The sequence below is a fragment of the Seriola lalandi genome, unplaced genomic scaffold, assembly GCF_002814215.2.
Source record: "Seriola lalandi dorsalis isolate HSWRI2012SDOR001 ecotype SW California unplaced genomic scaffold, Sedor1 jcf7180002054962, whole genome shotgun sequence".
Taxonomy (NCBI): Eukaryota; Metazoa; Chordata; class Actinopteri; order Carangiformes; family Carangidae; genus Seriola; species Seriola lalandi.
This window is the reverse complement of record NW_019525513.1, coordinates 973,220-988,584: the sequence shown is the minus strand read 5'-3', so window position 1 is coordinate 988,584 and position 15,365 is coordinate 973,220. Positions and strand designations below refer to the sequence as shown.

At 46.1% G+C, this 15,365-nt stretch overlaps 1 protein-coding gene across 1 annotated transcript; it reads left to right on the top strand.

Annotated features, from left to right (window-relative positions):
* The first annotated feature begins 100 nt into the window (after positions 1 to 100).
* rp1l1a (rp1 like 1a) lies at positions 101 to 14,890 on the top strand. Its single transcript, XM_087170813.1, has 7 exons — positions 101 to 370; positions 2,472 to 2,712; positions 2,977 to 3,712; positions 3,853 to 9,170; positions 9,283 to 10,260; positions 10,346 to 11,431; positions 12,329 to 14,890. Exons 2-7 carry the CDS (start codon positions 2,491 to 2,493, stop codon positions 12,788 to 12,790), a joined length of 8,802 nt encoding a protein of 2,933 aa, XP_087026939.1. The 5' UTR covers positions 101 to 370; positions 2,472 to 2,490; the 3' UTR covers positions 12,791 to 14,890.
* The last annotated feature ends 475 nt before the right edge of the window (positions 14,891 to 15,365 follow it).

Here is a 15,365-nt window from a genome sequence, read left to right as displayed (position 1 = left end):
CACACACGGGTTTCTTAAGTAGGCTTTTCGTTCTATCCTTATCCTTCTCCCCTCCTGTCTTCTCCTCATTTCTCCTCTCTACACCCGCCCCCTCCCTCCCCCGTGCGACTGATTACCGACTGCCATTTTACCCAGAGAGCTGTGAAACCGGGGGCTCTGCTGTAGCTACATCTTAGTGTATGACTCAGGCTGCAGAGAAGATCGCCGCCACACACACACACACACACACACACACTCTCTCACACACACACACACACACACACATATTCACTAAAGTAGTGCTAACTCCTGGTCTGGTCGGACCCTGCACGGACAGAAACAGCTCCCCTCCTGCTTTTTCACATCTCTTTGGACCATGTTTCCTGAATATGTGAGTAACGTATCTGATAGATTGAAGTAATCTGGTCTAAAAATCGTTAACTTTGTTAACAAATTAGTCAAATTAGTGGCGGAAATTATTCTTTAGTATGATTAAAAGTGTCTTAAATTATCTAAATAGTGTGCAAAATGTTTTAGTTGGTTATTGTCATTATAAAGAAGCATCTTGAATTAAAATGTTGTGGCAATAGCTCAGTGGTAAAATGATATGTGGTGATATATTTTGCTAAAAGCAGATGATATAGTGGTAAAAGAGTTTCAATAGTTATATAGTACAGTGTATATTGCTGTCACCTGTTGTTGCCTGTTTGTTATGTTGTTATTTTTCATGTTATTTGCTTCAACCTGTTGCTTTTATGCTCAAAAGGTCGGTGCAAGATAAAACCGTTAAAATGTTCTACTGTTAGTGTTTCTATACCGTATGTTTCAGCAAAAATATTCTGACATTTAATTGATTATTCAAGGAAAATAATCTGCAAATTAACAGATAGTAATAATTGTTATAGTTGCAGCCCTGCTACATATTTATAGTTAGGAATTTAAATGTTAGGAAGCGTGGGCTGATGATACTGTAACTGATTGTGCATGTAAAATGAAATTAAATGTGTTAATGTTTAGGTGTATGCCAACTCTTAACCTCACACACTGTTGGATTAAGTTGCCGATTTGGTCCTCTACAGCGAAAATAACTGGAGCTGAGTGTTTAGCCTGTGCAGCTCCATCTGCAGCTCAGAGCAGCATAAATCCTGAATGTTAAAGTACAGACCGTCTTTTAGTCATGCAACAATTTCCGTTCCCCTTCATCACTGTGTCACTGGACTTGAAAATACATGGCTCTATCTGTCCTCTCTAAACGTCTCCTCCAGCAACCCCGTCTCCCTGTTTATAATTTATTATTACTATTATCAGTTTTGGAATGAGTCACAATGAGTTTCAGGAATTTAGTCGCAGTGTCACCTCGGAAACCAAATGTTTTTCTGTTAGCTGCACTAATTGTGTAGTTAACATGCAGTTAAATATCATATTTAACTGTCACGTTTCCTGAAAGACAAGAAAATGGATGGATGGGTGGATGTTTAGGAGAGACAGAGCTGAGGAGGGATTAAAAAGCAAAGCGTCACGTTGGGAGAGCCTGTGATTTGCCCTGAAGTGTGGCCTAATGGGACTTAACAGCCTGCTAAGCCTGCTGATAACATTCAACTTTTTTTCACAGGTTAATGAAAGTCATCACAGTAAATACTCATGATTACTATTATTAACATTTCTTTGAGGTGTCACTGCTCTACTGATGCAGGCTGAACCTGTTTATATTGCTTATACATTTATCCACATGCACACAGAACACTGAAACCCAATCTAAACCAATTACAAGTGTATCACAAATTGATCAGTAAATTGTGAGGTTATAAAACAAAGTGAGACAGTGGTAATTACCTACTGTACATTATGCAAGCGGGTTTATTCTGGATGTTCAGAAGCAGGACAGAATCTTTCTGCGTCCGTTCCAAATAGGATTTCTATATGTGTGTTAGTCCGCTCCACTAAATATAGCAGGCTGTGAGAAGCTCTGTCTTTAACATATATATACTAAAGTTACATTTGATATTCTTAGTTTACACTATCTTACTATTTTGGGCTAAGAGTTTTTTAATGTCCCATTTAAAACACTGGCACAGAACATTTTGAGAGAATGAGAAGAAGGGAAAGTCTTTTTGGAAAGGGTTTTTTTTTTAATCAATTTTGATCATTTAAACAACAGTGAATGCTTAAATGCTGTGCTCAGATAACAAACCAATTATCTGAAAGCCTATTGATTTGACATGGAAATTACTTTGTAGAAAAACTTTCCCCTGTTGCAGCCAAATGACACCATGTAACATCCTGATGTGTCCGGTAGTCCTGTTAGTGGATGTCCTGTCCTGAATCCTCCGTCACACCCTGACCCTGATTAGGACTTATGACCCTGTAGGTGTAATGTAACAACTGAATCCTTTGAGGGACATTTGCATTTGAGGAATTCTTTTGTATGTTATATATTTTCCATTTTACAACTTCTTTAGATTCAGTGCTGCATGTTCGTCTGTGTCCCTCAGGTGTGCGTGAAAGGGCAGCATGCATTCGGTCCATGCAGGGATGTGGGACCCCCGGCCCCAGTCTAAACATGTCTCACCCCTCCCCTCCAACTTACGCGTCGCCCATGTGACCACAGCCACTCCGGCAAAGCGTATCACCTTCTACAAAAGCGGCGACAACCAGTTCGGGGGCGTCAGGATGGCGATCCACAAGCGCAGCTTCAAATGTTTCGACGCCCTGCTGGACGACCTTTCCCAAAAGGTTAGTGGGACAGGTGTCAGATCTGTGATGTCGAGATTTCTTTTGAAGCTGGCTGAGGATGCGGATGCACTGCACTTTTAACTTGTCACCCTGGCAACAGCATCCCCTAAATTTTCACCTGACATGAAAGACATCCCTCTTATCCCTTTCAAACCTTCCTTTTTTTCTTGATCTACAGCTCAGAATTTAAGAAATGTTTTTTTTGTTATTTTATGATCAAATTTGTCCTGGAGACACAGCTGCAATTTATGCGTCTCCATACAGGTGCCCCTGCCGTTTGGTGTGAGGACTGTGACCACCCCCCGCGGCACCAACACCATCAGACACCTGGAGCAGCTCCAGGATGGCGGCTGCTACCTGTGCTCTGACCGACGCCACACGAAGCCAGTCAACATGGAAGTGGCCACCAAACGTCCGAGCATCTGGTACCATCACAGCCGGAGGCCCCATCGGCCCGAAACCTCATCACCGCCCACCCACTTACCTTACAGGCAGCGACGGATTCTCCTGGTGAAGAACAGCGAGCCGGGGATGAGGCGGAGCGTGGTGCTGAGCAGGAGGTCGACCAGGAGCCTGAGGGCCTTTCTGGATGAAGTGTCCGAGGTGATGCAGTTTCACGTCCGCAAGCTCTACACTGCAGAGGGACGCAGGGTAAGAAGGGATTTCTATTTTAATTTTATAGTTACAATTTGGAGTTCAGTGGAAACTCCTGACACTGTGTGGATTTGTTTCCAGATTGACAGCGTGCAGAGTCTGATTACTTGCCCTGGCATGTTGGTGTGTGCTGGCCGGGAGGCGTTCAGTCCAATGCTGGTAAACTTTATCAAGAAGAGCTCAGAGGAGAAACTGCCTGGTCTGGGCAACAGGTCCCCTAATCTTGGCCCCAGGACTCCTGGAAATGGGGCCCGATCTCCTGCTACTCAAGCAACAAGATCCCCACCTCATGGAGCTCAGTCCAGAGCCAGCGAGTACAGCGAGGGACATGAAAGCAAGAAAAATGGTAAGGTGGTTGGTCAACATGTACATAGACACAAAGACACACAAACCTCAACTTCAACAACAGACCTAAATGTGGTAAAAGGAGCAAGAAAATGTGAACAATAATTAAATTTAAATGTGTTTTTCTCACTTTCCTTGCAGTTAACTTTGGTCTGGAAACCAAAAAGAGCATCATCCACCCTCGTTCTGATTCCTCAAACCGCTCCACCCGCTTCTCTCTGTCCTCAGAGAAATCATATGGCAATGGTGTCAGTGCTTACTCGCAGGGTAGACCGGCTATTATGAATGATGACATTGAAAAGCGTGTGCTCGTCAACAAAGACGGCAGCCTCTCAGTAGAGATGAAGGTGCGTTTTCGCCTCCACAACGACGAGACCCTGCAGTGGTCCACACAGATTAAAAAATCCCCATCTCTGACCAATGACTGTTCCCCCCTCAGCCAGGTCCAGCCCCATTACCTGCAGCAGGGCCAGTCAGAAAGCTGTTCTGACCCCGATTCTATGTCATTCGACCCAGAGGTCGTGGATTATTCCAACCCACCTCTGCAGCGTGCACTGGAGGCAAACCGCTGCCCCTGCTGCTACCAGAGACCCGAGCAGCACTACGACTTGTGGGAAAATCCAGTACACCGCCGCAAACAGCCTCTTGTCCCACCCCCGCATCCACATACCTCTAGCCACACCCACACTATGGTGAGACACACACACTCCTCGAGCTCTTCTTCATCATGTAACTCCAGGAGAGTGGTGCGCTGCCGAGCACAGCTCTCCAGCTGTGGCGGAGGCTCGGGTTCAGAGCAGAGCCAGCTGGTCCAGGAGGAGATGTGTGTGACGGAGCAGGTCGAGCGCAGGGTAGCGGTGGAGCAGGATGGAGACACGCATGTAGAGGTATGCAGGGTGAGTCGGTGCTGCAGCCGTAGCGAAGTGGTCTCCATGGATACCAGCCTACGACCGCTTAGCAGCAGATCAGCCGAGGATGAGCCAATGATGGAGGAAGAGCGTCCGGTGTCTGCAGTCAGCAGCTCCTCACGTGTCCTGCAATCACTGAAAGAGGACCAGGATGATGAGGATGACGACCTGCCGCCCAGCGCCTCTCAGTGTTGTCATAGCAACGAACCATCACCATCCCCAACCTCCCAGATTCTCCTGAACGACAAGCCATCAAGCAACGTCTCTGCAGGTTCCCTCCACTCTACAGAACACAAGAAGCACAAGAACAGGGAGGAGAGGGGAAGCAGGACAGTGTCTGCTGCTTCTTCCTGTCACTGTGGAGCAGCCACACCACACTCCACAGCCGAACCCGAGGAGATGGATGAAGCTTCCAGCTCCAGGTCCAAAACGAGCAGAGCCTCTTGCAGGTCCAGCAAAGCCAAGATCCCAGACTCAGAGGAAGAGGGGGCAGCAGATGATGAAGATGAGGAGACGAACAGGGTTGGTAGTGGCTTGTCTGGTCATACAGGACTTTCAGCCGGCTCTCAGAAGTCAGGCACATCCGGTACGTGCTCTAATTGTGGCTGCTGCAAACGTGGCGTCAGCTCTGATTCCAATAGCACAACATCACAGAGGTCCCATTGTTCCCACCGAGCCTCTCCAAGCCATGCCTCACCTCTCCACAAGGAAAAAAACGCCTCTAATGGCAGCAATGATGATGGCTCGGATGATTCAGCTGTGTCAACACAATCCAACAAGACCAACCTCACCAACAATAGCCGCTTCTCTGCAATATCAAATGTCCTGGAGGAGAGAGCTTCCAGTGCTATGTCCAGAACATCCAATCCTGAGCAAGCGGTAAAAGAGGAAGAAAGGGCTCCGAGCGCCACCTCAGCAACAAGCCACAGGTCCAATAGATCACACAAGTCTGGCTATAACGGTGGTGGGGAGGAGAGAAGCCTGAGCGCCATGTCTGCTCAGTCCAACCTGTCCAGCAAGTCCAGGAAGTCTCACAAGTCCAACTGCAGTGGCACAGCTGAGGCACCTGACATGACAACAAGAGAGGAAGCAGAGGGAGAGAACGCTGTAGAGAGACCAATCAGCTCCTTGTCAGCCAAATCTGGTGCTTCGGCAAAGACCAGTGCTTCAGGCAGGTCTCATAAGTCCAACTGTCCAACCGCCTCCCCAACTGACAATACAGCTGTGGAAGATGACGACACAAACAAAAGAGCCCCCATCAGCCTCTCTGTTAAGTCTAACGCTTCTGCCAAATCTGGCAAAGCAGAAAGACCCGACAGTGCCCTGTCAGCTACATCAGCTAAATCAAACGTTACAGCAAAGTCCAGCACTTCTCATAGATCCACATGCAGCCACTGTGTGAAAGCAGTATCTCCAGATGCTAACGTAGTCGATGAACCCATCGAAGAGACAGAACAGGAAGAGGGCGCAGAGGGGGAAGAGAGAGCAGCGAGTGCAATGTCAGCCAAGTCCAATCTGTCTGTCAAGTCTACCAAATCCCAGAAATCCACCAAAGCTTCGGAGAGGTCACATTCTCCCAGGGCAGAAGCTGAAGGAGAGGGAGAAGACAGGGCAGCGAGTCAAATGTCTGCCAGATCAGTTAAATCTAACAAGTCTGTTAAATCGTCAAAGTCATGCAAGTCTAACTGTAATGGAGATAATGGAGAGGGAGAAGACAGGGCAGCGAGTCAAATGTCTGCCAGATCAGTTAAATCTAACATTTCTGTTAAGTCGTCAAAGTCATGCAAGTCTAACTGTAATGGAGATAATGGAGATAATGGAGAGGGAGAAGACAGGGCACCGAGTCAAATGTCTGCCAGATCAGTTAAATCTAACATGTCTGTTAAGTCGTCAAAGTCATGCAAGTCTAACTGTAATGGAGATGAAACTGCGGCGTCTCCAAGCTTAAAGGAAGCAGAGGAGGCGGAGGAAAAAGAAGACGAGATGGTAGAAGAGGAAACACAGCAGAGGCCAGAAAGTGCAATGTCTGCTAAATCAGAAAAAGAAGAAAGAGCAGCCAGTGCTGGATCCTCTAGGTCTCATAAATCTAACTGTAACAGTAACACAGAACGGGCTGCCAGTTCTTTATCTGGTAACTCAGCTTCCTCTGCAAAGTCTCACCATACAAAGGCAGACGTGGAAGACATGGCTGACAGAACCGCCAGCGCCATGTCAGGGAAGTCACACACTTCTTCAAAGTCCGACAAGTCGGGTCGTACTGCAGCATCTCCAAACAGAGAGGAGGAGCAAAGTGAAAGTCAAAAGCGGGCTGCGAGTGCCATGTCTGTAAAGTCGAAATCTTCAGTGAGGTCCAGCACTTCTCACAAGTCAACTTCTAGTAGGAATCTCAAATCTGCATCACTAGGTCCTAATGTTGTTACCATCAAAACACCAGAAGGGGTTGATGAAGAAGGAAATGAGAGACCACCAAGCACTGCATCAGTTAAATCAGGAAAATCTAACGTTTCATCCGATCATAATGGAGCAGCTGATATTGCTGTTATTGAAACAGCAGATGCAGATGAAAAGATTGTGGAAGACAGTGCGCCAAGAAGTAAATCCTCTGAGCACTCTCTTGGCCAAATGCTATCACCCAAGAGGACACGTTCTCCAAGGACCCACTCACCTAAAGTTTCAGCTGCATCCACCAGCAGTCCTCAACCCTCGGTGCAACAGCTGTTGCCGGGCCCCAGTGCTGCAGAGACAAGAGGGCCAAGTGCCTTGTCAGTTAAATCCGCAACCTCTGCTAAATCTGGCAGGTCCAAATGTCGCTGTGGAGGAGCTTCAGCACATGAAAAGGTGAAAAAAGAAAAGGAGGAGGAGGATCAGGAGGTGGAGAAAAAGGAGGACAATGAGGAGCTTAAAAGTGAAGATACTCCTGAGAAGGCTGCTAGCGTCATATCATCCTCTTCCAAAAGACAGAGTAAGGAATCAGAAGACACCGAGCAACCACTGAGTCGACAGTCATCAGGGTCAGTCTCTCTTGGGTTGCCAGAAGACCAAGATGCTGTCGACTCAGACAGCGGCAAGTCCAATGTTTCCTTTCGCACAAACACTGGCAGCAAGGGCCGAGCAAAGACAGCAACTCCCAATGTCGCCAAAAGCCCAGAGGAGTCCGCTATAAAGGAAGACGTGGAGGAAACAGGGTCCATCGTGTCTCAAAAGTCCAAGAGAAATGGCAATAAAAGCACTTCATCTTACAATCCTCCAGCTGTCGATATCCCCACCATTGAAACTCCAGGAGCAGGTGAAGATGAAGACAAAGAGGGTGGAGGGCAAAAAACAGAAAGAGCAGCCAGTGCAATTTCAGCCAAAAGCAGCAGGTCACACAAGTCCTGTTCTAACTGTAGAGGCAAAGCATCAGCTCATAAAGAGCAACAGGCAGGAAAAGACCTTGAAACGGAAAGTGTGAAGTCTGCTCCAACAACAAAAGCTAGCAATCTGGATGCCCCCGCCAGCAGAGCCTTGTCTGCAATGTCATCAGCAACTGCTAAAGTTCGGAGCAAATCCCCTGCAAGTGCCAGCGCTAAAAATGCCAGTGTAGCAAAAACAACTGTTGGAGATGCAGCAAATAATGACACGGAAAATGAGAACGCCAGTAGACCGGCAAGTAAGGCCAAAGGGAAAGACGATGTCGCAGGCCAAAAGACAGCCAAGAGTCCATGTTGCCTCAGGCCTGAGTCTGCAGCTTCGGCTCAATCGGGGTCAAAAATGAAAGCCTCAAAGCAAAGTAAAGGAGCGGATTCAGTCAAATCAGACTATTTGAAGCCGATCAGAAGTCACAAGGCCAAATCTGATATAGAAAGCGACAATGGCAGTGTCAAAACATCCACGCCTCAAAAGAAATCCTTCAGCCCCTGTCATGTACACAGCTCCAGACCCAGCAGCAAAGTGGAGACATGTAGTGAAAGCACTCTGTCTCACTCTCTGTCCGCCGCTGATCTGCTAAAGGAAACCATGGCTGCACGTCCGCAAAGCCAACAGTCGAAGGTCAGCAAAGCAAGCGACAAGGCCAGGAGTGAGAAGAGTGCAAAGTGTCAGGCAATCATGAACCAGAAGGATCAGAAAGAAGAGCTAGAACTCACACCCGCCTGTCTCCCCAACGCCTCCCCCAATGAGGTTGTGAGCGATTGGCTGCGGAGCATTCCTGCTAACAGTAGCATGCTGGCACTCGGCGATGAGCTGATCGAATGTGAGCAGGAGGCGGAGGTGGAAGAGAAACCTGGTGAGGAGGTAGCAGAGGAAGAGGAGAGTCCTGAGGATGAGAAAGTGGACAAGGAGGAGAAAAGTGAGGCCGAAGAGGGAGCAGAGAAAGAGGGAGAGGCTGAATGTGATGCAGCGGAGGAGGAGCAGAGTTCGGATCCAGCTCCAGGTGATGCTGCGGAGGCTACCTCTCGCTCCAACGCTCTGCTGCTGAGTTCAGACTCTCTGCCCAAGAACTTGCATTCTTCTGTAGCCGTGATGAAAGTTCTTCTGAGCTCTTCTCTGGGTCGATGTCGGAGCATGCCGGAGGTAAGCCAGAGTCTTTTGTAAATGATTTTTACGGAATAATCACAAAAACCATCAAGGTTCTGTCTTTTCTGTCTGGGTAAGTGATGTTCTTCTATTTTTCCTGTCTTCGTAGGTGTCTCCAGTTTACGGTCGTAGACTGAGTGCATCAGCCAGAGGGCTCTTGGACTGTTTGGCCCAGCTGCAGCTCATTGAGCCTGCAGTGAGCCCTGCTAGTGACCAACAGAAAGACCGTAGCCAGCAGTATGAAGACATTATGGCCATCCTTCAATCCCTCTGGCTCACAGAACCAAGGGATATTGAGACCAAGAAGGTCAAGGACGTTGGCACAGAGCAGGTGACGCCACCGAGGTCCTCATCCGGGGTTGATATGAGCAGTGGCTCTGCTGGATCGGGAAAGGAGAATGGAAATCAAGGTGAAGATGAAACACCTCCAAAAGAGACAGAATCTTTACATGAAGATGAGGGGGCGGAGAAGGTTGTGAAAGAGGATGAGGAAGGAAACGCAGAGGCGGGAGAGAAGGAAACCGAGGCAGAACCCGAGGACGCATCCACAGAGCAAGCGATGACGGACGCAGCAGAGGAACAGGTGCAGAGTGAAGAACAAAGTGAGGTCCCTCCAAGTCTGGACAGCCCGAAAGCCACTGAGAACCCCTCATCATCGGACAAGAGCTCCGCCAACGACAGCTCCAAATCCCCCACTGATAATGAGCACGAGACAATAGAGGACTCCAGTTCAAGCACACCACCCACTGTCCTGCGTGCACCCTTGTCTAAAAGACTATCCCAAGACCCCGATCCAGTTTGGGTCCTGCACCTTTTGAAGAAGCTGGAGAAACAGTTCATAAACCACTACATTAACGCAATGGCGGAGTTTAAGGTTCGCTGGGACCTTGACGACAGCCTCATCCTGGACACGATGATCTCCGAGCTCAGGGACGAGGTGAGCCGGCGCATCCAGAGCAGCGTCGAACGTGAGATGAGGAAGATCCAGAGTCGCGCTGGCAGAAGCGGGAGGTCGCCCCGGCCGCCACTAGGAGCAAATCTCTCCAGGGAGTCCACCATGACAGATAAGAGGCGTCGACTGCTAAAGGTAAGTCCACCACAAATATTTTTATTAAGTCTAACAAGATGCTGCTGCTCGAATGCAGAAAAATTATGTTTGATTTATTTCTCAGGTCATGAAGAACCAATCAGTGAAAACTGCTGACTCTCTCAGCGATGAAGAAATGGCGGGTGAGTTCAGTGACCAGCGAAGCGAGGACGAGTACTGCCCCTGCGATGCTTGTGTCCTCAAGAAAATGGCCGCCCGCCCTCTCAAATTCAACCCGCTGGCGGCCGAAGCTCCATTGATGATGGAGTTTGATCTCCTTAAGATACTTCAGCTGAAGAAAAGCCCGTTGCCTGCACCTGCAGTGGCGCTCCACTCCGCAGACGTGGAATCTGACAGTATGGTCATGGACGAGGAGGCGAGGAATTTGGAGGTGTTGCAGGAGGAAGAGGAGGAGGATGAAACCAAAGAGGATATTAAACCTGAGATTGTTTTAGAGGAGACGATCCCAGAGGAGGACGAGGAGATAGGACAAGAAGAAGATGGGAGTGAGTCAGGAGAAGAGACGGAGCAGAATAGTGAGGGTGATGAGGAGCAGGATGAGGGACAGACAGGTGATGAAGAAAATGGAGAAGAGGAGGCATCAGTAAATGGAGAGGAGGAGGAGGAGGAGGAAGAGGGGGAGGAAGAATGCCAATGCCAGTGTGCCAGACATGATGAGGAGAGTGACAACGCAGAAGAGGAAGAGGAGGCTGAGAAAACTACAGGAGAAGATGAGACAGCAGATGATGAGGAGAAAGGAGAGGAGGAAGAGGGGGACAACGAGGGTGAGGCAGGAAGTGGGGAAGAAGAGAGTGACAAGGAGACAGTCAAAGAAGCAACAGATGAAGGAGAGACCACTGAAAATGGTGAGGGTGAGGAGGAGGAGGAGGAGGATGGGGCAGATGAGAAAGAGTGTGAGGTGTCTGATCTTAAGCCTGAGGGGGAAGAAACCACCAGCAGGGAAAGTGAAGAAGAGGAGGAGACAAATGCAGCAGATGAAGAATCAACACCGGCAGAGGAGCTTGTGGAGGGAAACGCCAGCGCAGAGGCAGAGGATGACGATGACGGAGATGACGGCACCGGCGAAGAGGAGTCACATGAAGACGGAAAGGGAGGAGAAAGTGAGCAGCAGGAAGGGCAGTCGTCGGAGGAGGAAAGAGCCTCACCGCCGGTAAGGATGAATCAATTACAAAAATATTATTATTAATAATTATTGTGAGTAAGAGTGGAACTGAGATAAACTGTATTTCTTTCTATAAATGTCAATGGTGAACAAACCAAGAGCTGAATTGATTAGTTGATTATTATAATTACTATTTTGAAACTCAATTCAAGTAATTTTTGAAACAGAAATTCAGCTTTGGGTTTATGGTTTTATATTATACAAAACAGACGGGATGGTTGACACCAAAATTATAGTTCATGTAGGAAACAGCACTAGAGAAAATCAGGGCTCAGTCAGTAGGTAACTAACATTTAATTACCTTTGTTTTATTATTTTAAGTAATTTTAAAAAAAGGCTGGAACAAATTAATTGGGACACATAAGGGACTGTTCCTGGATAAGAATTAACTGACGCTGTAGTTATGCGCACCACCTGTTTTGTAAAACACCACAGAGCGCCTGAACATGACCGCAGGGTTGAAGTCTACTTTACCTTCAAGAGAAATCTGACCTAGTGCAGCTTCACCGCTAATTCTAAGCCTGTGGGAAAAGATAATCTCAGTATCCAATTAGACGGACTGAACAAATCTGTTTTGTTTGGCAGCAACGCAGAGCTGCCACTGACGGACGGCTGCTGTTATTGTCAGTCACCACCTGTTTGAGAAAAACCTTATCACAGATCAATGTGTTCTCACCTCACCAGACATTTAAGGTGTTGTGTTTTATTCCGTTTACTGAAGCCTTCCTGCACTGATTAAGGGGAAACTAATTATTATACCAACCATTAGATTTTTTTGCTTGCTATGTCGCTGTAATTAGTGACACTTAGCTGACCCAGCAGTACCCAATTTAGCTAATTACAACTCCTCAAACATAATTTACTGTCATCTCATTCATACCTCAGGACCAGGAGGTGACTCCAACTGTCTGTGTGACCGAGGGAGAGGAGGCCGACGCCGAAGACTCAGACACAGACAATAAACGTCCCAGTGACACCAGTGCAGATGAATCTGGACACGAGCGTGCTGGGACCACGGGAGACGAGGAGGAGAAAGAGGAAGGAGGAGATGGAGATGAGGTTGTGGAGGACGCTGTGGAGGAGTTCAAGCCTGAGGAAGAGGACGAGGAGAAGGAGGATGGTGCTCTCCTGCACCAGTTCACCAGGACCTCTGTGGAGTCCCAGCCCGGTTCCTTGGAGGAAATTAACATGGGTTCAAACCAGAACCCTGTAAGGTCCATAGAAGTGCCCAAAATGGCTGCCGCTGTGTCCACCGGTGGTGGTACAACCCAGAAAAGGAGCCGGTCGCCGGGCAGGGTCAAACGCCGCAAACCCAAAGAGAGTGACGTCGAACTGGACAACTGTTAACTCGCACGGAAACATAAATCATCTTGTGAATTCAAGACTTCAAAAGGGTGCAAGAATCCCAGAAACCCTTGCTCTGTCAACGACTACACAGGTATAATTATGTAGGTTTAAAAAAAAAAAACTGTAACCAAAAGCAAATACTCAAACACTTGAAGCACTTTATAACTCCAGATCCAGTGTAGGAGGAGTCAGTGATTTATATGTAGAACCACGAAACTTGAAACCACCTCCTTATCCTATTTAATTATCAGTTATATTTGTTACTGTTATTTTAATTGTATGTATGTATTTCTGTACTGTAAGTGCACAAACAAGGTATATTTTTGAAAGGAAAAACAAAAAAAAAACAACATTTTTGACACAGTACAGTATTATGTGAACTCTTTTGTGTTCAGTGGACCGCAGGTTTAATGATTTGTTGAATCATATAACCACTAATATACCAAGTACCTCAGAGATATATGTTAGATGTTGACTGTTTCAGTAGCGTTTGACAAAACTGCTGTATTCATACTTGTTTTGTGTATCAATTAATTCCTGTAACTATTTTCCTTTTTGTCTCATTAAGTCAGTGCTGGATTCTCAGGGGTTCGGTCAGCCATGTTGTTTTGGAAAAGGTCATTTAGCTGTTACTTTATCCTGTTAATCTGTTAACAAGTTCTCTGTGTAAACGTACTCAAGCTCTCTCATCTAATCTGATTACCTTAAAGAAATAGACGTTTTGGGGAAATGCTTGTCATCTTTCTTGCCAAGGGTTACATGAAGAGATAAAGACACAACTGTCGTATCGGTATGCTAAATATAAAGTTAGCCTATAGCTTAATGACTCAAGGGGGCGGGGGGGGGAGCTAGCCTGCTAAAGCATTTAAAGCTAATTAACATCTTATATATTCAATCTGTTGAAAGAAAACCTAAATGCAAAAATACAGGGATTTTATAATGACAAGCCATCATTATAAAAAGGTTTTCAGGTCAGATACAACATGCTAATTTAGCCAGGCTAACTGTTTCTTATGCTAGCATAGCTAAGCTAATCAGCTTCTGGCTCTAGCTTCATATTTAGCGTCCAGACATGAAAGTGGTGTCGATCTCGTTTTCTAACTTTCAGCAAGAAAGTGAATAAGTTTATTATTATTAATGTTAAACTATTTCTGTAAGTTACTTTTAAATTACTTTAATTTATAGTAAAAATGAATTTACTCCACATCACAGCCTGTATTTTAGTAGCATTATCATATTATCTTGAACTCTCATCATTCAGAATATTTTCCCTTTATGTGTAAACTTTTGAGCAACTGTACCTATATTTATGTAGTTAAATTACCGTGACTATTTACTGTATATCTATTTCTTTTCCCACAAATGTAGTTAAAAAGCTTGCACAATATCACAACACTGAGCATATCTTTGTGTTTCTCACACAAACATATATCTACAGTAAATGCCAGGAGGCAACAGTCTGAATTTCGGTTTGATGTAAACCCTGAATCTGCTGCTTTTCTTAGGTGTGTGTTACATGCTGTAGATTCAGATGGGGTTTGCATAACCAGTCATGTGGAACAACAGCGTGAAGTGTGTTACTGATGCCTTACCGTATCCATGGTTATATGAAGGTAGATCGACAAAACACAGAGGGGGGAGATCACGGTTGTCTTTTGTTTCACGACATCTCCTCTCTCTGTTGGTGGTGGCTCTTGAGCAGAATCAGAGAGCCTGTAAAGGACGCTGGAATGGATCAATGCTGCTCTTTAAAAATGCTGGAAAATATACTTTTTAAGGCCCCATAAGAAGTATTTTCTCTCATTTAACCCAACCCAAGCTGAGTGAGCTGGGCTCTAGGCTTACTCCCAAACAGCAGAGATATACTGCAAATGCTCACTGTGTGTTTGAGACAGTGTGAAGGAGGCAAAACATGTTTATCTCACATTGTTCAGCCTCCAATCTGGGGTTACCAAGAGGGTGTGTGTGCCTATGCTGCTATTGGTGTGTTTTGGCTGTCCATCAATCTGTGATATCACCAAGTGAACATCATGTACCTGGAGCAAATGAATATATGAATGTAATAAAAATTGATATAAATAAAATAAATGCACAAGTTGGTGATCCTCATATTATTTCTCCTGAGTGCATGCGACTGAAATGTTGCTAGATTCGTGTATTTTACGTTATTCTAACATTATTTAACCTCAGACCATTTGGGTGACGTGTGTGACCTGACTCTAATTTGGGTTTAGGTCTGAGTTTCTAACAGCTGACACATTTTTATCTCAAAGGAGAATTATTTTTCACTTACCTTTAGTTGTGAAGGGTTCTAGCCAAGCAGATACTATATTTTTCAGATTAACAAGAAGAACAAGGAAACCTTTTAATTATTCCATCTTGGTCACTTGCTACTAGCTTTGCGTGAATGGACTAAGCAAATGAGATACAACAGATGGGCTAGCTTATTGCTTCAGAGGTGTCCATATAAATGCCGAGACCTATGTGCTAATGCTTTGTGATCCACATCTGATGAACACTTTACCTTTACTGTGCTGTCTTTGCTCTGTGCTTCCCCACTGTGTTTGGCTCTGCC